The sequence below is a fragment of the Quercus suber genome, unplaced genomic scaffold (assembly GCF_002906115.3).
Source record: "Quercus suber isolate HL8 unplaced genomic scaffold, Cork oak 2.0 scaffold_219, whole genome shotgun sequence".
NCBI classification, from domain to species: Eukaryota; Viridiplantae; Streptophyta; class Magnoliopsida; order Fagales; family Fagaceae; genus Quercus; species Quercus suber.
Window position 1 is genome coordinate 1008103 of NW_027069677.1, and position 24191 is coordinate 1032293.

Sequence of the window (24191 nt, forward strand, 5' to 3'; positions counted from 1 at the left end):
GTCGTTCTCTAACATCAAATTCCATTTACATTTGCCAATATGCAGTTTGCATTATGGGATGACAATGACTTGTAATTGAAGCTAGCGAGGTATTGTTCATGGCCATTCCAAGGGGCAGCATATTTGTGTGTATACCCTTCTTTAGTAATGCAATAAGGGAGAGAATCGTATTATCCAGGAATGTAAAAAGAAAAAAAAAAGCACTATTCACATTTTTAAGTGCATATTTCCACACTTGACATATGAAATAAGTGATGTATACGAACAATGTACACTAAAGAGCTAGTGTGCAATAATCATTGTCAATGTGATAAGAGTAGTGTTTATTACTACACGTTAATGTACACATCTTAATATATGCAAAAAAGTAACTGAAATTAATTTTCAACTGGAAATCGTGACTCAACTCACAATTTCAGTTGTTTTTTTACGAGTGTGTAAAGGTGTAAGCAACAAGTTTTTGCCTTTGCCATATAATAATATCGTCGATAAGAAAAGAAAATAGCTATGAAATATGCTTTTATTCCGAATACCTTTGGAAATTGAAAAGAATAAACCTCATCTTTATTTCCCACTGTAGGTAATCCATAATCTCATTCATATATCCTTGGATTCCATGATACCAGCAGGCCAATCTAGACTATTCCTAATTCCATGAAAAATAAAAAACCCAATAGCCCTGCTCCGCATAATTATTGGTCATGGTGCACTAAGCACTCATCTTTTGTTATTGGGTGCTATGAGAGAAATTTTAAGAAATGAAGCCTATAACTCTAGTAGGTGGGTTGTGATGAGACATGAGACTATGAGATCGTGGACAAATGTTGAAAATGACTCGTAACCGAAAGCAACACGAGTCATGACTCTTTTTTTAACACATTTAACACTTTAGAATTATACCAAAAGAAAGATAAATTGTGCTCACCACCTCAGACTTTGCAAGTGTCACCTCTCTCAGCACCTTCCTCACATATTTGTAGTATATATATGCCGTGTGTAAGTCATTATTGAATCAAGCGTCAGAGCAATTATAGTCATTGTATTATTTGAAGGTATTGGTTTATTATGTTGTACTATGTTCTTTATATAGAAAAAATATATCTTTTTTGCTTTCTGTTCATTGTTTTCTTCAACAAATACAAGGTTTTGATATCATTTCCGTATGGTTGTGGTTAATTTTGAAGAGCTTGCATTGATTTCATCATATGTTCCATGAAATTTGCTTTATATCTTTGTCCTATATAATCAAAATAAAATGGAAGCTTTGAACCTTTTATCTAAGCTCTTAACCTCTTTTTTGCTGAGTACCTTTGCTCTTAATTTGTTGCACTTCTTGACAGCTTCATCAGGTCTTTCTTTTCCTTTTCTATTCTTTTTTAAAAATTTGATTTGTTTTCTCTGCATGGTTTTTACTGTGAATTCTTCCATCTTCTCCTTTCTTTCATAGTTATTACTTGTTTGCTTGAATGGGTTTGATCGTACTACTTCTAGTTGATGATTCTCAAAATCAAGGATATCAAATGTAAAAAACAGTGAATATGATTCTTTATATGGCCATATGCTCATCCCTGCAAGAATTTTAAGAGAATGATTTGATAAAGAACTGTTACCCCCTCACCCTTTAAGGTTTTTGACTCCAAAATTTCCTCTTTGCTATGTGAAGGGAAGGCAGCTTTTATAGAGTAGGATTTGTTCTAAGCAAACTCCTCTTAAGTACTTGTGTTCTACAATCATAAAGAAATAAAACTTTCTTGCAGAGATATTCTTGAAGATGGACGCTGTTAGGAGGTGCAGTGGAGCCAAATATGACTGCTTGCTCTTTGGTATGTCGTAATGCAACTTAATCTACTTAGTTTAATGTTCTATTACATTGCTTTAATAATGAAATGTTACTGTCCCCTATTTTATTAAAACCCAACTGAGCAAATTTTTGTGTTTGATCAACCAGTTAGAGATAGAGACTGGAAATTTGACAAAATAATGTAGTCTTCATGATTTAATGTTAGAAAACATTGTTAGTATAGATGATAAATTATATATGTAAATGTTATTGATCTTTGGGTTCCCAACATGTTCTGCAGATATGGATGATACTCTGTATCCCATGAGCTCCGGTATCAACTTGGCTTGTCGCAAGAATATAACAGGTATGATTGTTGACATTTATGATAATGATGATGGTGTCAACGGTGGTAATACAGACAGGAAGATTGATAAAAAAAAAAAAAATTTTAAATTTGTTGTAGAGTACATGTTGCAACATTTGCACATGGATGAAAGTGAAGTACCAAGGATGTGCTTGGAATTGTATAAGGAATATGGGACAACAATGGCCGGTCTAAAGGTAGAATAAAAATGGATTTCTTGAAAATTATCTGTCAATATTAATAATTTCCTGAATTATTCTATTCTGTTTATACTTGGGAGTCCACAAATTTTAGTCTTTCCCTTCAGGCTCTTGGTTATGAATTCGATGATGACGAGTTTCATGCTTATGTCCATGGAAGACTACCCTACGATGCCCTCAAGCCAGATCTAGTTTTAAGGAATCTTCTACTTTCCATGCCACAGCGTAAAATAGTATGTCAATACTGTTCTACTCTTTCACATTCATGTTCACAAACAAGACAGCAATATGTTGGTAATTCTAAGCTGTTTGAACTGGTTTTTTCAGATATTCACTAATGCAGACAAAGCACATGTATCTCAAGTTCTAAGCAGGTTGGGTTTGGAAGATTGTTTTGAAGGCATCATTTGCTTTGAAACACTTAACCCTCCCCAAGAACCAGTTGGTTGCATTGATGTGCCAGTTGATAATTCAGTCCTCTCAGGAGATGCCCCAGAGCCAGAATCCTATAGTATAGGTTTAACTGAGGGTGGAAGTTTCAACTCCAAATCACGAATCCTCTGCAAACCCTCTGTGGAAGCTATTGAAGCTGCTATTCAGCTAGCAAACATTGACCCAAAGAAAACAGTAAAATTCAATGCACATCTCAGTTAATTTTTGGGATAAATTTATCTCAACTTTAAAACCATTATTTGTTGCTTTAAACATTGCCGAAATGAGTAACAAAAATTTTCTATTCCTTTCTCAGATCTTCTTCGATGACAGTGCTCGAAACATTGCAAGTGGAAAAGCAGCCGGACTTCATACTGTCATAGTAAGTTTTGAGTGGCGTTGTAGTATAAAGTACTGCAAGTTTGCAACTTACCTAACTAAATAATCCAAACAAACAAAACTAGAAAACGTTACAAATCATATCTTGGAACCCAATAATAAAGTTAACCCCCACCCAGAAAGAGTACAAATATAAAAAGAAACTCAGCACAGATGAGGATTTTTTCATATGCTCATGTTCCAGATGGCAACATATTTCATTATTATCGGCATTTTTTACTGTGTTGCAGGGCAATTGAATCAATCTTGTTAGAATGGGAGATGGTGCCTTGGATTAGATTCACGTCAACAATGCATTATTAGCATGAATGACTGCTTTTCTCTACTACCATAAGGGAATAAATAACATAGACTTTGGTCAAATTTAATGAAAGTGAGATTTTTGATGGCAGGTGGGGAGCTCAATATTGGTTCCTGGTGCTGACCATGCCTTGAGTAGCATCCACAATATAAAGGAAGCACTACCTGAAATATGGGAAGGTGAAGGAGAGCAGATCGGGCAAGTTATTCAGTCCAGTGCAGTTGCGACCGTTGCCCTGGCATAATTTCCCCCCGGCGACACATTTATGTTTAATTCTCATGCAATGTAAAATAAAAACAATGATAAATTCCTATGTCAAGTTTAGCTTATTATACAACATCTATGAAACAATGAATACAAAAATCTTATTCTCCTAGTTGCCACCACAGAATGGTATGTGAACTGCCTATGAATTCATGTAAGTGAAACAATTTAGTTGACCATAACACATGCCAAATCCTTGCATTTGAAATTTGGATCCACCCTGCTAATAATACACGCTCCTCTACTGCTAGTTTATATAAAATCATCCGGAATTTCCTCAGCTAACATTAATAATATCTCACACATAGTATTTTTTGCTAAATCGATTGCACAGTCACAAAAAGTGATAATTAGGACATCGTGCATCAGCAGATAAATCAGGCACCTACAGGCAGCTCTCCACAATTGATGATTCTGCATGGCAAGCGAGGACTATCTGACCTGCTTGTCTCCTGGGATTCCAGTTTTCTCACAACATCCAGTCCATCAATAACATTTCCAAACACAACATGGCGATTGTCCAACCAAGGAGTCTACATAAAGCAAATTAAGGACATTATCTATAAAGAGTTTAGAGTCATGGAGATCCAACTTAACCTAACAGACACTTGTATATAACTACTTTAATTGCCTGTGATACAGAAGGATCAGGTGGTGGTATGAGAAAAGTAAACATTCAAGTACATGGACTAGACATGGTCACCATGGTAAACTTGTGTTTACAAGAAAAGGCTAGGGGACCAGTAAAAAGTTAATAGCCTTCAACCAGAAATGACACAGTTGTAATTTAATAAATAAAACTCCAGAAACTTTCCAATCATTCTACTTTCTTATTTAAATGTGTTATTAGTTGAAGCCATCCAGTCAAAGGCTCTTGGCTTCTTCCATGAGGTGCTTTGGCAGGCCAGTACGGATCATGCCTCCAGGCTTGCCTTGAGGTAGGTAAGGCTAGAGAAGTCTTGGGGAGAAATGTCACTGTTCAATCTTGCTGAAGAATATTGTTATCTGTATATTCATAATTCACCTGATAATTCTGTATATTCTTATTTGAAAATGATTTATTACTCAACTTAGTGAAGAGCCATGCCACCTCAATAGCATTGCCATAAGAATGTCAATTAGGGGTAAAGAAAATTTCCAGGTATTCAAGAGATACATTTTGATCTTCAAAGATTCTGAAGTAATATTTTCTAATACTACATGTGATATATGATGACTGGTTTTAAAAGTGAAAAGAATGCAATGAGAAATACTATCAAACCGATTGAAAAGGATTACAGCAGTTATCTCACCTTGACTGTGCAAATGAAAAATTGGCTCCCATTGGTATCAGGTCCTGCATTAGCCATGCTCAAAACTCCAGGCCCTACATGCTTCACTGCAATTAATGCCTGAATGTCAGTAGTCAGTACCATAGTCACGGTCATTCAAATACTTTCCCAAGAACACTAATTGAATTCCTTATATTATAAAGCAAGATAAAGACAACAGAGGAGGAAGATTTTGAAGTGCTCCTCATTATTGAAGCAAAATGCTATCATTGAGGTGCTAGTAAGACATACATGCAAAGCTCTCATCTTCAAATTTAGAACCATAGATGCTGATTCCTCCTGTTCCCTGCAGCCATTAAACACCTTAAATTTTGGCTTAGTTTTCAAGCACCTACCTTTCGGGTACACACCCACACCCACACACGCAGAGAACTCACATCTCCTTCAGTGAAGTCCCCTCCCTGGATCATGAAATCTTTAATAATACGGTGAAAGGAACATCCTTTGTAGCCATAGCCTTTCTCTCCTGCATATAGATATTTCAATTTAATTTTCAATGTGCGCCATTATACAACTTATATCAGAACAACAACAACAACAACAACAACAGCGGCAGCAGTCACAATGTTTCTGAAGAATTAGGACTAATGTGAACAAAGCTTGCCTGTGCACAAGGCTCGAAAATTCTCAACAGTTTTTGGAACAACATCTCCAAATAGGCCCATTACAATTCTACCTACAGGTTCACCCCCAATGTCTACATCAAAGAAGACCTTGGTTGTCACTTTCGCTTGTAGCTCTAGTTCCTAAAATAACATAACATTTATAAGATAACCAAATTTTTTTGATAAGTAAGATAACCAAAATTTTGAATGCAATGAGTATTATAGGAACTATTCTATGCATATAACAACAATGAATAAGGAGTTAAAAATGAGAAAGTATCAATAATGCAAATTTTCTTCTCAAACATGTAATTTTATCACTATCATGAGATTTTTGGTTTCTATTGGCAGAAATCTTTCTTCCAATGTTTTAGACATGATGAGGAGATTCTCATTAACAAGTACCAAAAGCACGGTGATTAAATCATACACTTACAGTTGCCATTGAGTAGCACACCATTCTTTTGTACTTAATTGAAGGTGCTTTTGAAAGTTGTATGACAGAAACACTAGAGGCAGAGTGAGATTTTGAAGTCAATGCTCTTGCAGTTGCAGGGTAGCATAGACGTGGAGCTTGGGAGTAGCCTGAGTGCAAACTTGTAGAGCCGCATACAACATGTGGCATATGCACCTTATTCACATTTGGTCCATGACTACCCTGATAAAAAGAAAACAATGCTCGTGTTAGAAACTAGCAAGTGTAACAACAAAGAAGGGTGAATATTAAGCATTAACCTGCATTTTCTTGCAAGCAACCTAATTGTCACAATAAAAACAATATTAACAAAATTGTGCTTTTATGTACTGTCTGAGTCTCTGAGGAAGGTGATATGGGCAAAAGAATTAGCTATAGCATGGTATGAAAGAGAATAGCAAAGACAAAACTAAGGTACAGTTCCTTGGGTGTTGTACTTTAGATTTTCCAAGTAAATTCAAACACATGGCTGCATTGACCAATACAGCACAAATAGTGTCATCTTTCCCAAGGAAAATTAAAATCAATACAGTCATGTGTTTGAATTCAATTGAGGAACCTAATAAGCAGTTGTGCCTCAATTTTGCCCAAATAGTAATTTGTACTTGGAGGTAACGTTAATAGTATTGTAACTGTTGGTGGGCAATAACCCAATTGCTTGTTACAAGTGCATTTCATAGTAAATTTAACAAATTTCAAATTAAAATTTGCAACAGCTATACGTATCAAAGCAAAAAATAAAAAATAAAAAAATAAATCTACGCAACATAATGCAAGATTGATTGGATAAGCCAGTTAAACTATAAATTTGACTGAAAATCTAAAAGCCCAGTTGGGATTGAGTAGATTGGTTTTGATTAACAAATAAGGGTGAGGGAATTGAGATATAGGGAGATGAAAAAAAGTAGAGTTCTGAACCTGAAAAAGAGAAGGAAGAGTGGCATGACAGTGCACCACTTGCATTGAGACTGTAGAGGCCATAAGGGCTGACTGTTTAGTAAAAAAGTCACAGAAAGAAATGCCTCAAAAAGACTATCTTTGTTCTCTCAGAAAAGAGTAGAGTAGAAATCTCAAATCTGGATAGGAATGAAATAGGATAGACAGACACAGACTAGAGAGTGGAAGGGAACTAGAAAATAGAAAATGGGTTGTTGTGCTGGGGACTTTGGAGATTGGGATTGGTCGGCCTTGGCTTTTTGTCTTCGGTTTTGGTGGTGGAGGCCTGGTGTTACTCGTTCCCCTTGTGCTCGCGGTTGGATTTGCATCACGAGAATCACAACGGCCCAACCCACATAGATTCCTCCGAAGGGGTCATCAAATTCTTCGCAACAGGTCCACAGCCCACACCACACCACACCACACCTTCATGCAAATACGGGAAATAATATGGTATCCCATGTACAAAATTTTCACTTTTTACGAGGACATGGTACACAATGTCATCCTAATTTGTTTTGAAGAAGTTGATCCATAGACTTGAACTTGTGATCAATCGCTTTTAGAACAAGACACTTATCATTGCAGTAAAACTCTACCTTTAAATATGGAAAATAATTCTAATTCAAAAATAAACATAATTATTCTTAGGCTAATTATACATTGAATTTTTTTTTTTCCTAAGCTCACTTAAACTTTGCATACTCTATATAAAGGAAAATGTAATTGTAAAAGAAAAAAATTTCTCTCCAAATTAGTTTGAAAATGTAAGGTTAAATTTAATCAACCATTGTATTGACTTTATTCTTTACCAAATTTGCTTGTAATTTAGCAATTAGTAACTCTGTATTTAAGTGGGAATCATGTAAGGGTAGTGAGTGAGAGAGTGTGAAGAAATGTTCAAAATTGTGCAAGATGCAGAGATTTACGGCTGGGATTCGCGAGTGACTCGCGACTGGCAAGTTACCAAATGCAGCACACGAGTGAAGCGTGTGAGAAGATGAACAATCACGCCAGCTGGAGCACTACAGGATAAAAAGTTCAGCTTGGCCATTTTGTTATCTAGTGGTTTGAACTCGTAACTCAGTTAAGTCGTGAGGCCAAGTCGCCAGACCACCTTATTTGGGAAAAACTGACTCTTTGCATTCCCTTCTCACCCAAGTATAAATACCCCTTAAACCCAAGAAATGTAGAGAGCTTCCAGAGAGAATTTTTAAAAAAGAAACCCTAGAGAAAAATAAGATTGACTCATCCACAATCTTCACATAGTGACTCTTCAAATTCCTCTACTCTCACCCTCTCTATTGTTATATCCTTGAGAGGTTTATACCAAAATCCTTTTCTCACCATACCCATATCTGTGAGAAGGTCATTTGGTGCTTTGAGAAGCAGTTAGGAAGGGACCAATGGATATTGGTTGATGCTATGGGCTATAGCGAAATCCGGTATGCTAAAGAAGACAAAGGTTCAACGCAACCTCGTTGGACCAAGAAGCCTAAAGGGCTTAAATACATTAGGTAGATTAGGCTTTGAGGGTTTTCTGCTGTTCATGTATCCCAATTTCATTCTTTAGTGGATTATTGACTGCTTGGAGGGCGGTGGAGAGGTTTTATGCTGAGGGCTTCAATTTCTTCTTCGATAACACATCGTTGTGTTGTTCTTGTGTTTGCATCTCTCTTCCCTTAATTTTTGCCATATAATTTCTACTGTAGATGTGATTTTATTTGGTTTAGATTGTTTATCAATTTGGTTATAAGCTTATATTCATTTTCCACACATACATTGTTTGATGTTAAGCTTGAATTTGTAATTTGTAAATTGGGGTCTAAACGTTCAAGGGTGTTTTACACACTATTTGAACTTTCAGGAGAGAAACCCTACAAACTCATTATATATATTTATATTGAGTGTGAATTTTGAAAGGCCTCCTGATGCATCAACAAGGCAATCAAGTGGCACGATTTATGGCTGCTCATGTTGAAAGAAGATTATAGGCGTAAATGCACTTTTAGTCCTTACATTTTGACGTTTTTCCATTTTAGTCCCTACATTTTATTTTTTCCACTTTTAGTCCCTAAATCAATTAACGCGTTCCATTTTACTCATTTCCGTCAGTCAACCGACGGAAATAGCTGAGGTGGCAGCCGGAGCAATTAAAATATTATAAAAATGCCACATCACCCATGACACATCAGCATATAAATTTAAAAAATTAATTTATTAATTTTAACAAAATTTAAAAACATAAAAACAAAATTTAAAACATAAAAATGTATTAGAAAATCAAACTAAGAACACAAATTCAAAATTAACCCATTGAATCAAATTAAACCCAAGAACTCAGCCCCGCAACCCAGAAAATCAACTACCTTCTTCTCTCGCTCAGCCACAAACACCAAAAACACCAATTCTGTCACCACCACCACTGAAAATCCTTACCACCACCAAAACACCCATAGACCCACTAAATTTGACTCATACATCAATTAAATCCAACCCAAACTTTGACCAATCGCCACCCAAATCCGTGGCCACCTCCATAAACCCACAACGAACCCATCCCCACCACCACCATAGCAACCCCCACCGCCGCCACCACCATGAATCTGCAAATGCACCAATACCCATAACAAAAAATCAAACCAAAACCAAAACCCAATCTGAGAGATAGAATCGGAGTTAGAGAAATAGAGAAAAGAGAGAATCGGAGAGTGAAAGAAGAGAGAGGGGCTGCTGTTCCTAGCCGCACACCGCACACCGTCAACGCCAATCCCTAGCCCACAACCCACAACCCATATGCTACCATGGCCCGTGACCACTCCACCACCACGCCACTACCATCGAACCACCCTACAACCCAGCAAAAACCCATGCCACAAAACCCACAACCCACTACCCCACAGCCCACAACCTTCATGCCACCAGCACAGCGTCGCCATCGTTGAGAGAGATCAGTAGAGAGAGCCCTGATTTGATGAGAAAGGTTTGAGTTTTTAGAGACAGAGAGAGAGTTGATGAAACCCAGCCAACAGATCCATGAGAGAGAGTTGATTATATATGCTTTGGGTTTTTGCTTTATTGTTTAAAAGAATGTGTTTTTTATCTGAGTTTGAATTGGTTTCGTGGTGTTTGGTTGTTGAGAAAGTGGAGGAAAACGAAGGAAAAAAAGGAAAGGAAACGGAAAATTATTTGGAATTTCTCTCTCTCCTAAATTTGTTTTGAGAGTGATTTTTTTGAGCTGATTTTGAACTGTTTTTTTCCCGAGAAGAAATTTGTTTGGAATTTCTCTTCTGAATTTGTGTTTAAGGGTGATTTTTTAGCTGATTTTGAATTGTTTGTTTCCCGAGAAGAAAATTGCTTTGATTCTCTCTCTCTTTATTGTTTTTGATTTTCTGGGTTGCGGGGCTGAGTTCTTGGGTTTAATTTGATTCAATGGGTTTTATTTTGAATTTGTGTTCTTAGTTTGATTTTCTAATACATTTTTATGTTTTAAATTTTGTTTTTATGTTTTTAAATTTTGTTAAAATTAATAAATTAATTTTTTAAATTTATATGCTGATGTGTTATGGGTGATGTGGCATTTTTATAATATTTTAATTGCTCCGGCTGCCACCTCATCTATTTCAGTCGGTTGACTGACGGAAAGGAGTAAAATGGAACGCGTTAATTGATTTAGGGACTAAAAGTGGAAAAAATAAAATGTAGGGACTAAAATGGAAAAACGTCAAAATGTAGGGACTAAAAGTGCATTTATGCCAAGATTATAAGAATGATGTTCGATTTGATGAATTGTCCTCTTTACTATTGTTTTGAGTCTTGACAAATAATATACTCTAAATTTGGTTATCTAAAAAAAATTTCTACATTTTCTTTAAAAAAAATATATAAAAAGTTTAGTGAAAGGCTGTAGGTGATGGTTTTGGCGTTGAAGTTATTATTAGTTTTTTGTACATTGTAAAGTCTATTCAAGTAAACTTCTTTTTTATTTTTTGCTTAATGGAACTTTCATTAAAACCAAAAACTAAATATTAAATAACACAAACTTCATAAAGCAGGCCTTTAAGACTTCCAGTTCCCGAGGAAAGTTTTTAGGGGGGGGGGGGGGGGAGGGGGGGGGGGGGGATTGGCTCTTCAAAAATTGTTCTAGGTTTTTGGTACGTATCTAAGAGCATTAGTATTTGAGTGTGTAAAATAAATTTTATTTTACATTCTCAAATACCATTTTATTTATTTTACCATCTCATTTTACAATTCAGCCAATAGATTAGTTTTTATTTTTACATACAACTCATTAAAATAATATAAACCATCCTACCAAATAATAATATAAATATAAAGTGAGCGAGACAAAGTGAGAGAGAGAGAGAAAGAAAAATGGAATAAAATATATTATTTTAGTTTACAAACTCATGAATAGTAAGTTCTAAATATAAGAACTTACTCTTCACATGTTGTAAAAAAATTTAGGTACACATCCCTAGATGAAGTTCTTTTCTAGATGTTCAAAGCTATTTTAGCAACTTGGGGGGTTTTACACCCCCAATGCTAATGCTCTAAAGACATTATCAAGGGAATGATTTTTTATTCTAGTTGGCATAAATTCTAGGTAAGACTTAGGCATGCATGTTGCAGTGGTGTCATTAAATACATTCAAACATATTAGTATATCGATTTTTTTTTTTTTTTTTTTTTTTTTGAGAATGGTTAGTATATCAAATTTAATTGCTTTAGAAAAGATAATATTTTTATTTTTATTCATAAATGCAACCGTGTGTTTAAAGTTAATATTATTATTTTTATGCGCATCATACCTAAGGGTATATTTGATATGCTGTAATAGCTCCTGTAATGGAATAGTTATTGTAGGGACTTGGTTTAGGAAGGTTCCCCGACAATACATTTTTAGAGAGTGGGTCGAAGGGTTAGGCGCTCACAGACTAACAACAGAGCATAAACCACCTTTTTCCATTGAAGGGGAGTGAGCCCAACTTACAACTAAGGATTGCTCCTCGGCCCTCGTCCGAGGAGGTTCCCCCTAGAAACTGACATGACCTCTGAGTTCTTCTAGGTCATTCTCTTGAATAATCCAAAAAAATCTCCCCCCCTAATTGCTTTGCTCGCCTTTCTTATATAGTCCTCTTCCTCCTGTCCCCTCCTTCCTTCTGTTGATCATCCATTGGCCTCCCCTCTGACCGTCCGTCCCATCAGAGGCCTTATCCGTACTCAAGTGGCTCACAATGATCAATGTTACCCTGTCAAGGGGTTACATCCCCATTAATGCGGCCAGAGGGGTTAGATGAGCGCATTCAATATAGAGGTGATAGCTCGCCTAAGGCTTGCTCCTTTGCCGACGCGTGGCACTGGACCCCCTCCTCCTCGGATATTCAAGGAGTCCCCTTTGGAGGGGTGTTGCTCGTGTTCTCTCGAGGTCTCGGACGCCCGAGGACGGGGTCATCCTCAGATATGTTCCTCGGGGGTCGGTCCTCGCGCTTTCATCCTCGGACCCCTTATGCATCCTCAGCGTGGGCCCTTGGGGCTGGCTGGGAGTGGGCCAAGGCTACCTGATTTCTGGCCCCACAATAGCCCCTCAAAATCTTGCTGCACGCATCATCGGGCGGGGAGAAGGATTTTGACATCTTCGGGCCTACTCCGCGCCCAGTCGAGCCTTACGCCCCTTGTCAGCACTGGGGTCTATTCATCTGCCCAAGGCACGTTGCTGACGTTTCGAAGCGCGCGACGTGCCCATCATTAAATTCAGGGGGCTCTGTGCTCCCCACGTCTAACGAGGCGTTACCAATCCAACGGTGGAGGTTTGTCTCGCATTTATGGGTGGGAAAACCCGCATGGCTCTTCGATTTTGGGTATAAATACCCATATGAACCGCTTCTTTCTGTTCCTTATTTGCAATTCAAGAATTCTCGCGCGTCCTTCTTTAGTTCAGACACACTCTCACTTACATCTCCAACACAAAAAAGCCTGTCCGAGGGGCTCCTCCTCTTCCCAGTAAGTCGCTCTATCCCTCTCTGAGCTCTCTCCCTCTTTACCCCTTCTTCTCCTCCACCTGTTCTTTCCTAGTTCTTTTTAGGAGTCAACTGGGATGGGTAGGTTTAAGAAATACGTCTATACTGAGGAGGCGATGGAGAAATTTATCGCCGACTACAAAATTCCCGGCAATGTAGGTTTGAGATATTGTGAGGACGGGGATTGGCGCTTACACAGACGGGAGGGCGAGGTGGTAATTCCCATTGTCGCCTTCCTCGAAAGGGGGATGACGATCCCTATGGGGCCGGTGATGAGGGACTACCTCACGCACTTCCGGTTGGCCCCTACCTAGTGTGGGATAAACGTCTTTAGGATTTTAGGCTGTGTGGACGCCCTGAACGAGAAGATGGGGTTAAGGTTGACCCACCATGACGTGAACTGGTGCTACAACCTTCAGCTCCTTGGGCAAGTCTTATTACCTGAAGACGAGGGACGACAGGGTACGGCTCATCCAGTGCCTCCCTGAGTCCAGCAAGGGGCTAAACGAGGATTTCCTCATCGTGTCAGGGGAGTGGAACGATGGTCTTCATTGCCCGACAACGGAGGGAATACCAGGTAGGGCAGTGGGAGTAGGAGGGATTTCGAGTTCTCTTCTCTTTTTTCTTCTCTTTTTTCTTTTACTAATGCGGTGGTGCTTTCCGTTTGCAGACCCGCATGCTTTTGAGCGTCACTTCCACCTGGTCAACTGGGAGGATTTGCAGAAGGTGCTGAGGGCGTCAGTTTATACAAACGAGGACGACAATCAAGTTAGGGCCGCCCACAAAATCTTGGGGTATAAACTTGTCCAGAAATCATTCCCGGTTCCAAAGCACGTGATCCGAGCCAACGATCCTCGGCTTCAGAGAATTACTATGACCGAGGACGGGTTTCAGTTCCCCGAGGGGCCCTCCGAACCAGAAGTTGTTACTGTAGCCGTCCCTTCTTCTTCCCAAGTATTCGCCGAGGCTACCGAGGAGACTCCAGAGAGGGAGGAGGACGCGTTCGACGTTTTCGCCCAGCTTGATCAGTCCGAGGACCCTCCCGGGGACTTGGGAGACCCTCGTTTGACCGAAGCAGACCTCCTCGCTTCAGAAGCCCCTTCTCTGCCAACGATGGGTTACAAGAGGAAGCCCACCACCAGCTTGTTGGACTTGATCGAAGGCCAACCGGGGAAGTCCCAGCAGAAACTTCCCCCTCCTCCTTCGAGGACTAGGTCGACTTCTGCTCAGTAGAAGCTTCCTCCTTCTCCTCCTCCTCCTTCCCAGACGAGCCTGTCTTTTGGGTCCATGCCTGCTGACCCCAAGAAGAAGAAGGATAAGGGTAAAAGGCCTATGGAGGATAAGATGGTGTCCTTGCAGGAGGAGGACAACACTCTGCGGCCGTCCAAGCAACTTAAGATAGGCGGCAAGAGCTAGGACAGGCAGGTCGTTGACACCACGGCCGAGGCTCAAGCCTGGCTCCCAGCCCCGATGCTCCATGGGGAGCCCCTGAGGGATGATTCCTCCCTTAGAGACTTCAACGAGGGCAAAGGCGCGCACGTGGCCGACGCGCTGGAGAGGTGCCTGCTGCTCCCAGTGGACATGGCCGAGCTGGACTCTATGAGGAGTAAGCAGGTCTTCCTCAGCCTTAAGCAGTATCTGGGGATGGTAAAGACTAGAACTTCGACTCCCTTTCCTTTCCTCTCCTTTTCCCCTTTTTTCTTTTGAGTTGGGCTCATAGTGCATTGGCTACCCTTGCAGGCTGTCCAAGCCGTCTATAGGTTGGAGGGGGCAGCCAACAACTAGGGGAAGGCCCTCGACCAGGAGCGCAATAGGCGGTTTCAGGCTACCCAGACCCTGAAGAACTCCGAGGCTGACCTTGCCAAGGCCCGAGAGGACTTGAAGGCGATGACTAGGGCTCGAGACAGTGCAGTGTCTGGCCTTGAGGGTGCCCAGAACCAGGCCAAGGAGCAGACAAGGCGCCTGGGCGAGGTGGAGGTGCAGCTGGGGATTCCGAAGGAGCTGATCGCCGATCTTCAAGCCAAGGTGGCCACGGCCGAGGGGGCCCAAAGGGAGGCAGAGTGGGCTAGAGAGGAGGCTCGGCGGGCTAAGGTCAAGGCGAATTTTGGCAGGGAGATGGCCCTGATTGCCAAGGAGGAGGCCGAGACTGCAGCCTACGCTGATGGGGTGGCGGAGGTAGAGGCTCTCTATAAAGCTCAAGTTTCGGGGGTGTGTAGGCGATACTTCTCCCAGGTCTGAGCTGAGGCCCTCAAACAAGCTGGGGTGGAGGCCACATCTGACCTATGGAAGGCGGAGAGCGTGTACTACCCCCCTGCTATCCGCAAGGCCGCCCCTGATAGCGCTAAGGCTGGGGAGATTGTTGAGGAGGTGGGGGCTGCTGAACTAAGGGAAAATCCGAGCGAGGAGGTGCCCCAAGAGGTAGCGAAGGCCCCATCTGATGTTCAAATCCCCACCACCGAGGAAGCAGCTGTTCTCGCCGTACCCCTGCAGGCCGTCCCCTTAGGCTAGGGCTCGGAGGACTCAGAGTTTGCCCTTGTTCAGCCTGAGTAGAAGGAGTAGATTCCCTGGCACCTCGGTTTAACCTGCTTTTGCTGCTTGCTTGACCTTTGTCTATGCTTTTTATGGTAGTTTATTTTGTTTTGTTATTCTTCTCTCTCTTTATTTTTATGTAAGGTGACTCTTGCCACGCAACTTCTATGGACACTTTGTTGTAATGGGAGTTTAATTTCCCTTTTTATTTATTTTAACTGCTTATTTGTTTACACGCTGCCTGCTTCCTCTCTCTTCTTTTTATTTGCACGATTTTAGCTTGAATTATATGTCGGCCAATTGCGCCAGTAACAATGGTAAGGGGAAGGAATGTATGCGTGGGCAGTCCCCTTATGTCCCCAGGGTTAGTTAGGGTTTCGATCATTTCCTAACTTAGGATATTTTAAAGTCGTTAGTTTCCCCATAGGCTTGAGTCCGAGAACCATGCAATGCCCTGGTTCTGTCTAACACTTAGGATATTTTGAAGTAGTTAGTTTCCTCATAAGCTAGAGTCCGAGGACCATGCAATGCCTTGGTTCTGTCTAACACTTAGGATATTTTGAAGTAGTTAGTTTCCCCACAGGCTTGAGTCCGAGGACCATGCAATGCCTTGGTTCTGTCTAACACTTCCATTCTTTTGTATGAAGGGGTTCGTCCTCTGACCGCTTTACTGGAGACGGTTACTCCTCGGGTCGGACTATTAACTCTACGGTGCTTTGGGCAGGGGTGGTTCGGACTTTGGTCTTACATGGAGTGTTGACCTCGCCTTCAATTCAAGTTCCCATCTTCTTCATTTACGAGGCACCCCTTGGCCGTTCGCGCTCCGCGCTTGACGCATCGATGCGCGAGACACGCCTTCATTAATACCCTCGTGAATTGATATAAACCCAGCAGTCTACACTCTCCTTGGGGTTTGGTATACTCGTGACTAGTACCGCTGATAATCCTCTTTTCAAACTTTGTGTGGATTAATTCTCACCAGTCTTCAACCTCTATATAAGACTTTCTGGGGGGAACATTTCTCCATACTCCATGAACTTCCCAACACAACTAGCAACATGTCCGTTCAGCTCCCCGAGCCCTTTCAATAACCCTGCCAGGATTGTGACTGGAGTTGGAAAAGATGGGGCGGCCTTGGGCGGGTGTGAGGACACACGGGCCAAGAGCCGTTGTGACCGTAGGCCCCACTAGGCTTCCAGCGTGACAGAGTCTAGGTGTAACCCTGATTGTGCCCTGCGTGGTGGCCAGGAGGGATGTCCCTGAAGTACCTAACGTTCCTCCCCGGGGCGCACCCCCGCCGGAGGAGACGCGCAAGATCACGTCATGGCTGGTGCCCGAGTGTCGCCGTCTCCAACAGCCAACGCTCGTGAGGATTGGAGAGAATCAAGGGAACATCATGAGGGAGGGTGTCCCGGTGCCCCTGCGTCGGCTCCTCTCTTTGTTCCAGCTCCGCTGCACCGGACAAGGAGTTGTTGGTGGCCTTGAAGCATACTAGCCTCAGCCCCATTCCCTCTAGCTAGTTTTAGAACAGGTCCACCTGGGCCTCTGTTTGTAGAATTAGCTTGTAAAATTAGTTTTAAAACACGCCTGCCTGAGCCTCTGTTTGTATTTGTACTTTTCTGTTTAATCAAATAATATGAAGTTCCTTTTCTTTTCTATTGAATCTTCCATTTTGGACCTTCTACTTTTCTGCAATGTTTGTTGGCTATTTTTTTTTTGTTTGATGCGTCGCCACCAACCTTCTGTAAAATGACTACTTAGGAACGATCGCCCGTTGCACCTGCCAGTGCACTAATCCTTTCCACAGACGGCGCCAATTGTAGGGACTCGGTTTAGGAAGGTTCCCCAATAATACATTTTTAGAGAGTGGGTCGAAGGGTTAGGCGCTCACAGACTAACAACGGAGCATAAACCACCTTTTTCCATTGAAGGGGAGTGAGCCCAACTTACAACTAAGGATAGCTCCTCGGCCCTCGTCCGAGGAGGTTCCGCCCAGAAACTGACATGACCTCCAAGTCCTTCTAGATCATTTTCTTGAATAATCCAAAAAAATCTCCCCCCTAATTGCTTTGCTCGCCTTTCTTATATAGTCCTCTTCCTCTTGTCCCCTCCTTCCTTCTGTTGATCATCCATTGGTCTCCCCTCTGATCGTCCATCCCATCAAAGGCCCTATCCGTACTCGAGTGGCTCACAATGATCAATGTTACCCTGTCAAGGGGTTACATCCCCATTAATGCGGCCAGAGGGGTTAGATGAGCGCATTCAATACAGAGGTGACAGCTCGCCTAAGGCTTGATATTCAAGGAGTCCCCTTTGGAGGGGTGTTGCTCGTGTTCTCTCGAGGTCTTGGACGCCCGAGGATGGGGTCATCCTCGGATATGTTCCTTGGGGGTCGGTCCTCGCGATTTCATCCTCGGACCCCTCGTGCATTCTCGGCGTGGGCCCTTGGGCCTGGCTGGGAGTGGGCCAAGGCTACCTGATTTCTGGCCCCACAGTTATTCATGTGTAATATCAATTCGGTCATTTGGTTATATCTTTATTACATAAATTAGTTATTACATTGGAATAACTATTTTTTAAATTAAAGAATAGTTATTCCTCTTTAAAATGGATGTAATAGCTATTCTTTAGTGCATATAATAGGTTTTAAAATTAATATATTTTCAAAAATATAAAGTTTCCTTATAAATCATCTTTTACAAGCTTTCTATATGTAACAACCAAACTTATGAATAGTAATAGTTATTCCATTACAATGTCTTCAATTCCCAGTGATAAATGATACTATTTTTAACGTAATCTACATTCAGTGTACCAAACATATCCTAAGTTTTACCCAAGGTAAAACATTATAAAAGAATGGAAAGATGGGTATAATACCTTTTTTATTTATTTATATACAAGATAGAAATTCTACTTTAGTTTAATCTAAGTGTATATATGTGTGAAGTTCCCTTTTGAAGACCTAAACTCCGACTTTTACCTCCCACACCTCACAAGCACTTATACTTATGAAATGATTATCGCGCAAAGGGTGTGCGGTAGTGGGTATAATATCTTAGGTGCAATATATTGAGTCCAAATCTTCTGTCTTATCAATTGTGCTCTACTTTATGCTCCACCAATAAAACTTGGACAACTAGCCTCTCTCATAAAAATGAGAGAGGCTAGCTGTCCAAGTTTTATTAGTGGAGCATGAAGTAGAGCACAATTGATGAGACAGAAGATTTAGACTCCAATACATTAGGTTCCCTAATAAAATTTAAGCACTTAGTTGCATTGACCAACCAAATAAAACCACTGCTATTATTTACAAGGATAATTAAATTTCATGCAACTAGGTATTTGAATTTAATTAAAGAAACTAATTTATTACACCCATAATTAGTTAGTTAATTAATATACGTAAGTTTTACCCCCAAAAAGAAATCTATTTTGGGGTAGGGTTGTTTGGGTTGGGTTGAGCCAGAAGTTAAAAAGGCTTTGGTTGATAATGAATTGGATTAGAATTTTGGGATGGGCAAGTAGTGAGTGAACCAAATGAAAAAAGGGCATGAATTGAAAGCCCAACTCCCACAGCACACTGTCAAGTCAAGGCAAGGCATAAACTAAACGCAAGCAGGTACTGGAGAGTAGAGACCAATAAGTAGGGATAAGATCAATAATGTTAATGTGGATTTGGGTTTGCAATTCCAATAGCGGTGGTTGATTGTTACGTCAAATGTTGTTGTGTGGCTGCTGAAGAAGGACAGAACAGAACAGAACCAGAATATGCGCGCTTTTCCAAACACAACGTTAGACTCTTCACTCTGTTCCCCACATCTCTTCTTAAATCATCATAACCCAAGAAATCTTAATCTAATTCTTGCAACCAACTCTGCTTCTGCTCCAATCCCAAGTCTATGTCTCCCTAGATTGTTCCTACTACCTCATTTGTATTGCTCTTCTTCTAGTTCAAGTTCAAACCTCGACTTGGGCGGCAACGAAAATTCTGATGTTGAAGATGAAGAAGAAGAAGAAGAAGAAGAGAACGAGTTAGAAAATGGGGATGGCGTATACATTGAGATCGAGAAGCTTGAAAGCAATAGTCGCAGAATTCGATCTAGAATTGACGTTGACGCACCTCTCCAAACTGTGTGGAACATTCTCACTGATTATGAGAGATTGGCTGATTTCATTCCTGGTCTTGCTGTCTGTCAATTGCTACAGAAGTCTGACAACTTCGCCCGACTTTTCCAGGTCCCTTTTCAATTCTCTCTTTCTTAGTAGAAGACACAACTTTAGTATTTCATAGTAGAAGATACACTGCATTATTAGATTTAATGTACACCCATAAGGGCCATGACTAAAATTTTTTCTCTAATTTACTGATTGGTAGTGTGGATACCACTTTTTGATGATAAATACCAACTGTTCCAAAATTTCGAACTTTTAGGAAAGGGTGTAAATTTGTAATTAAACATTTCATCATAAATTCTAACACTCACTCTGGCATGGGCCCAGACTCCCCTTTGATGAGTGGAACAAATTTTAACATTTTAAATGATAAGTAGAGTGGAGACATGGATCAATTCCTCTAATTCTATTATAAATTATCAATTGTCCCATAAACTTTAAGGTTTCAGGAAATTGCAAATTTAATCATAATTCTAATAATTACAAATTAATGTTGACAAATTTCATTGTAATATTCCTAGAGCAAAATATGCTTTGTTGATAAATACCAATACGATCTTTAAAGTAATAAGTACATCTAATCGTTTGAATTTTAGGAAACAAAACCTTACCAATAGGTCCCTGCACTGATTCTTAAATCTTTGCCGTACCTACACATATATAGTTAGGTATTGAAGTACTAGTCTTCAATGGAACGCATGAAGGTTTGGGGGAACAATCTACATCATAAAGCACTTTGACCATTGGCCATAAGGTCGTCAGCAAGTGTGAAAGTTTGTTCGGGCTCCGATATTGGGGAAGTTTAATACATAGATGCCTATTATGTAATTGTTTCAATAAGTTCATCTAATGAATGTTTAAATGTATGCAAGATGATACTATTGAGTGATGACACATATGGTTGGTTACTGAGGAATGAGAATGTTTGGGGCTGTATGCAATTTTAGATCCAACCAAGAATTTGAAATTTGAAGTTTCAGGATTGAGGTCCTTGATTGTAGCTCTCATTCTCAAGTCAATGTTAAACACATTGGTGTGCTAGCTCCTTGTGTTGGCATGGGTTATTTCTAGTACAATGCACTCATTATTTTCTCCTAATTCACCCTCTGCCTCATTTTTTACCACACATTGATATTGTTATGTGACATAGACTGAAGACCTCATCTTGAAACAAGTTTTCCATTGTTTACCTCTTTATGTCTGCATGGGTTATTTTAAGTGCAATGTACTCAATATTTTTTCCTAAATCACCCTATGCCTCTTGTTTTACCACACATTGATATTGTTATGTGACATAGACTGCAGACCTCATCTTGAAACAAGTTTTCCATTAAGTTTAGTTCTGACCTTTTGCCTTTGATCCTCCTTACTGTGCAATTACAACCTTTAAAACAGATTGGACAGCAAAACTTGGCATTTGGGCTGAAATTTAATGCGAAAGGAATTGTTGATTGTTATGAAAGAGAACTTGAAAGCCTTCCTTTTGGTCAAAAGCGTGATATTGAGTTTAAGATGATTGAAGGAGACTTTCAGCTATATGAAGGAAAATGGTCTATCGAACAGGTAATATTTTGTTGATTTAATGTTGTTGGGCATGTGTATGCATGCATGTATAGCTGCTCATATGGTTTAACTTGCTAATTATATGGCACTTGTTCTCTATTTAAGTTTTGCAATTGTTTCTAAACATCTCAACATTCTGTTTAAAGCTAATGTTTATAGAAGTTAAAGATTGGACACTGTTTAAGCTAGAATGTATTATACAGTTGCTAAAGGCCAGCTATGATCTATGTTGGGGACCACGCCTCATGAAAACTGGAGGCCACTAGTTTGAATCTCTCCTTCTCCCTCACCTTAGGGCCAAAACTTACTTAAAGAGAAAGAAAGAAAGAAAAATAGAAAGATTGCATCCAACTTTGAAACTTGCACACGACTCCAACAAAATTCACTGGCTAGGCTGCAGACATCTTTTTATCAGTGTAAAATATATGGTTTCATTGTTTCTATGTCCCAGAAATTTCGTCAAAGATCATAGCTGGCCTTTAGCAGGTGAATAATACATTCTAGCTTAGAATTTTGAATCAAGAAAATATAGGTATGGGGGCTATGATCACCAAAAATAGGAACAACAAAAGATTATATCTCATAGAGTTAAATTCCTGCTCTCAACCCATAACTAATACAAGCTCAAAGTTTCCTTCATAATAAGTCCTGGAATTTTTCATTTACATATGAATTTCTCTTATGTTTCTAAGGCTTTTTTATTTTTTAATAAGTTTTGCCTCAAAGGGAGGGGGAAAGGAGATTCAAACTAGTGACCGCTTCATAAGGTGTGATCCCTAGTCAATTGTGCTTATACATGATCAATTTGATTTTTTTTAAAGATAAAAAAATATGTTGATTCATGTTTGGGCTGGACTGATATAGGGTCTTCAGCACTTAAGTATTGATCCAGGTTTTAAATAATATATGGCCAAAGTAAGGTGCATATGAAGTTATAGATATGGAATTTGTATCCCTATTCTCTATTGTAGGTTCAAAATTGATAAATTCACATAGAATTATGTGCATCATATTCAAAAAGCTTACTGTTTCAATCAATGGGTTATGCAGTCCAATAGAGGAAGAAATGAAGATAGTGATTCCTTGGCAGGCCAAAAAATGTATACAACTCTTTCTTACTTAGTTGATGTAAAGCCAAAGCTGTGGTTGCCAGTTCAGTTTGTTGAGGGTAGACTGTGCATGGAGATTAAAATGAACCTTGCATGCATCCGAGAAGAAGCACAAAGAACAGTTCACAACACTCTCCATGTTCAATAATATTATCGACCTCTGATTTGTTTTATGTAAGTATGTCCTCTTCCAAGTGTATTTTATAGCTCGGAAAATTGTCAGTTGCTTGTAATCATTCTCAAGTATAATGTTAGCATATGTGTATACATAAGGTGGTGGCAGAGGAAGGCCCATTGGGGTGTGGGGATAACTTGTTACAAAAAACAAATGAGCATTTTGGTGGGTAGGGTAATAAATTTGCTGAGCAGAAGTACATTTTTGTGTGCTCCATACATTGTCGGAGAAGCCTGCACATAGGTAAAACTTTTTCAGGTTGGAGTGATATCTTTCAACATACGGCATGGCAATTTATAATTCTATCTATATGTGTTTCTTTATGATTCATTGAGACACTTTAAAAAGTCACAGGACTATTAAATAAATTGTGTGATTAAAAGTACTATTCGTTTGTACAAACACATGGTGGATTGAGCCTTCTCAAAAAAAGAAAAAAGAAAAAAAATGGTGGATTGGGGGAACTTTTCTCCAAATTGGTACCAAGAAAAATTATGTTGTCTGCACACCATGTGCAACTGGAACTGTACTGCACCTCAAAGGGGAGAGAGTCAGGAACTCAATCTAAGTCCAATTGAACAGTTAATCTAAGAGTTGAGATAAATGAAGGAAGAAGGCTAAAGTCTTTTATCTCATCAACTAGAACTTCTCACAGCCAGGTCAAGGGGGGAAGTATCTCATGAGCTGGGCTGGTGGACACAACAGTTGGCCACAGTTCAGTTATGGACTATGTACCCTCTTCAGAAGCAGTTTACATGCTTAAAAGGGAACAAAGTTCCAAGACCCACTCTTAGCTTGTTTAGGAGTACTGTTAAATAGAATGGGGAGAGGGGAAAAATGGAAACTATTTGGAATTGGAAAAGAGAGACATTTCCCATAATCGCACTAGTTATCTATCATATGGGTTTCTTACCATTTTCCTTTCGGTTGTGGACCTGTGATATGGTTAGTCAAACATTGTCTATTTACCTTCTAAAGTAGCATTTAAATGAAAGAAATTAAACCATCATTTAAAAAAAAAAAAAAAAAAAACCTAGTAAATAAATAGTTACCATCCATTTCATGTACTAAGATACAATTGATTGGAGATTATAAAACTAAAAAGAATAAACCCCCATTATGTAATAAAAAACCCTTTGAGCATAATCATGGGTTTGTTTGGTTTTTTGTTTTTGTTTTTGTTTTTTTGAAAATGATGGGTTTGTTTGTTAAAATTTGATAGTTACAATTTACAACAACAAGGGAGGGGAAATTATTTAAAAAAAAAAAAAGAATAAATCTCCATTAATTAATAAAAACCCTTTGTGCATAATCATGGTTTTTTTTTTTTTTTTTTTTTTCACTATGCTACAATGTTTTGACTAATCATGATATTTTTTAATATGTTTTCTAAAATTCAAGAAAATAATAAAAAGCAAAAGCTTTCATGAAAATAGACAAGGAAAAAATTGCCCCAAGGTGAAACAAATAGACGTTTATGAATATCATAAACGAAAACATCTCACCCATGATCAATATTTCAAAATGAG

The 24191-nt window shown here is 39.6% G+C and overlaps 3 protein-coding genes across 8 annotated transcripts; 2 read left to right on the forward strand and 1 right to left on the reverse strand.

Moving 5' to 3' along the window:
- Nucleotides 1-928: 928 nt before the first annotated feature.
- LOC112022417 (uncharacterized protein C24B11.05) lies at nucleotides 929-3855 on the forward strand. Of its 4 annotated transcripts, none has more exons than XM_024055008.2 (8): nucleotides 929-1052; nucleotides 1758-1823; nucleotides 2082-2147; nucleotides 2247-2344; nucleotides 2455-2580; nucleotides 2675-2974; nucleotides 3096-3161; nucleotides 3571-3855. In XM_024055008.2, exons 2-8 carry the CDS (start codon nucleotides 1772-1774, stop codon nucleotides 3721-3723), a joined length of 861 nt encoding a protein of 286 aa, XP_023910776.1. In that variant the 5' UTR covers nucleotides 929-1052; nucleotides 1758-1771; the 3' UTR covers nucleotides 3724-3855. The 4 variants fall into 4 exon arrangements, with proteins under 4 accessions (XP_023910776.1, XP_023910777.1, XP_023910779.1 ...); XM_024055009.2 differs by lacking the exon at nucleotides 929-1052 and adding an exon at nucleotides 1122-1143; XM_024055011.2 differs by lacking the exons at nucleotides 929-1052; nucleotides 3571-3855 and adding exons at nucleotides 1200-1349; nucleotides 3409-3564.
- Nucleotides 3856-3902: 47 nt separating this feature from the next.
- On the reverse strand, nucleotides 3903-7509 carry LOC112022418 (uncharacterized). The gene is made up of 7 exons (XM_024055012.2): nucleotides 7073-7509; nucleotides 6116-6337; nucleotides 5679-5820; nucleotides 5452-5540; nucleotides 5306-5360; nucleotides 5036-5121; nucleotides 3903-4276 (listed from the first exon to the last, which is right to left on the reverse strand). The coding sequence occupies exons 1-7, from the start codon at nucleotides 7133-7135 to the stop codon at nucleotides 4121-4123; spliced, it is 813 nt and encodes a 270-aa protein (XP_023910780.2). The 5' UTR covers nucleotides 7136-7509; the 3' UTR covers nucleotides 3903-4120.
- Nucleotides 7510-19228: 11719 nt separating this feature from the next.
- On the forward strand, nucleotides 19229-22967 carry LOC112022421 (uncharacterized). Of its 3 annotated transcripts, none has more exons than XM_065779903.1 (4): nucleotides 19229-19878; nucleotides 21211-21378; nucleotides 22092-22145; nucleotides 22429-22543. In XM_065779903.1, the coding sequence occupies exons 1-3, from the start codon at nucleotides 19411-19413 to the stop codon at nucleotides 22128-22130; spliced, it is 675 nt and encodes a 224-aa protein (XP_065635975.1). In that variant the 5' UTR covers nucleotides 19229-19410; the 3' UTR covers nucleotides 22131-22145; nucleotides 22429-22543. The 3 variants fall into 3 exon arrangements, with proteins under 3 accessions (XP_065635975.1, XP_023910784.1, XP_023910783.1); XM_024055016.2 differs by lacking the exon at nucleotides 22092-22145 and adding an exon at nucleotides 22761-22967 and having other exon boundaries at nucleotides 19238-19878; nucleotides 22429-22661; XM_024055015.2 differs by lacking the exon at nucleotides 22092-22145 and having other exon boundaries at nucleotides 19239-19878; nucleotides 22429-22967.
- The last annotated feature ends 1224 nt before the right edge of the window (nucleotides 22968-24191 follow it).

Bases quoted from the DNA above. Each gene is read 5' to 3' on its own strand.
- LOC112022418 (XM_024055012.2), bottom strand. From the start codon at position 7,135: ATGGCCTCTACAGTCTCAATGCAAGTGGTGCACTGTCATGCCACTCTT. The intron at 5,821-6,115 runs GTAAGTGTATGA...ATGTTATTTTAG, and splicing joins TGTGCTACTCAATGGCAACT to GAACTAGAGCTACAAGCGAA. The intron at 5,361-5,451 runs GTGAGTTCTCTG...TAATGGCTGCAG, and splicing joins GGGACTTCACTGAAGGAGAT to GGAACAGGAGGAATCAGCAT.
- LOC112022421 (XM_024055016.2), top strand. From the start codon at position 19,411: ATGCGCGCTTTTCCAAACACAACGTTAGACTCTTCACTCTGTTCCCCA. The intron at 19,879-21,210 runs GTCCCTTTTCAA...CCTTTAAAACAG, and splicing joins ACTTCGCCCGACTTTTCCAG to ATTGGACAGCAAAACTTGGC. The intron at 21,379-22,428 runs GTAATATTTTGT...TGGGTTATGCAG, and splicing joins GAAAATGGTCTATCGAACAG to TCCAATAGAGGAAGAAATGA.
- LOC112022417 (XM_024055007.2), top strand. From the start codon at position 1,256: ATGGAAGCTTTGAACCTTTTATCTAAGCTCTTAACCTCTTTTTTGCTG. The intron at 1,350-1,757 runs GTCTTTCTTTTC...ACTTTCTTGCAG, and splicing joins CTTCTTGACAGCTTCATCAG to AGATATTCTTGAAGATGGAC. The intron at 2,975-3,095 runs GTAAAATTCAAT...TTCCTTTCTCAG, and splicing joins ACATTGACCCAAAGAAAACA to ATCTTCTTCGATGACAGTGC.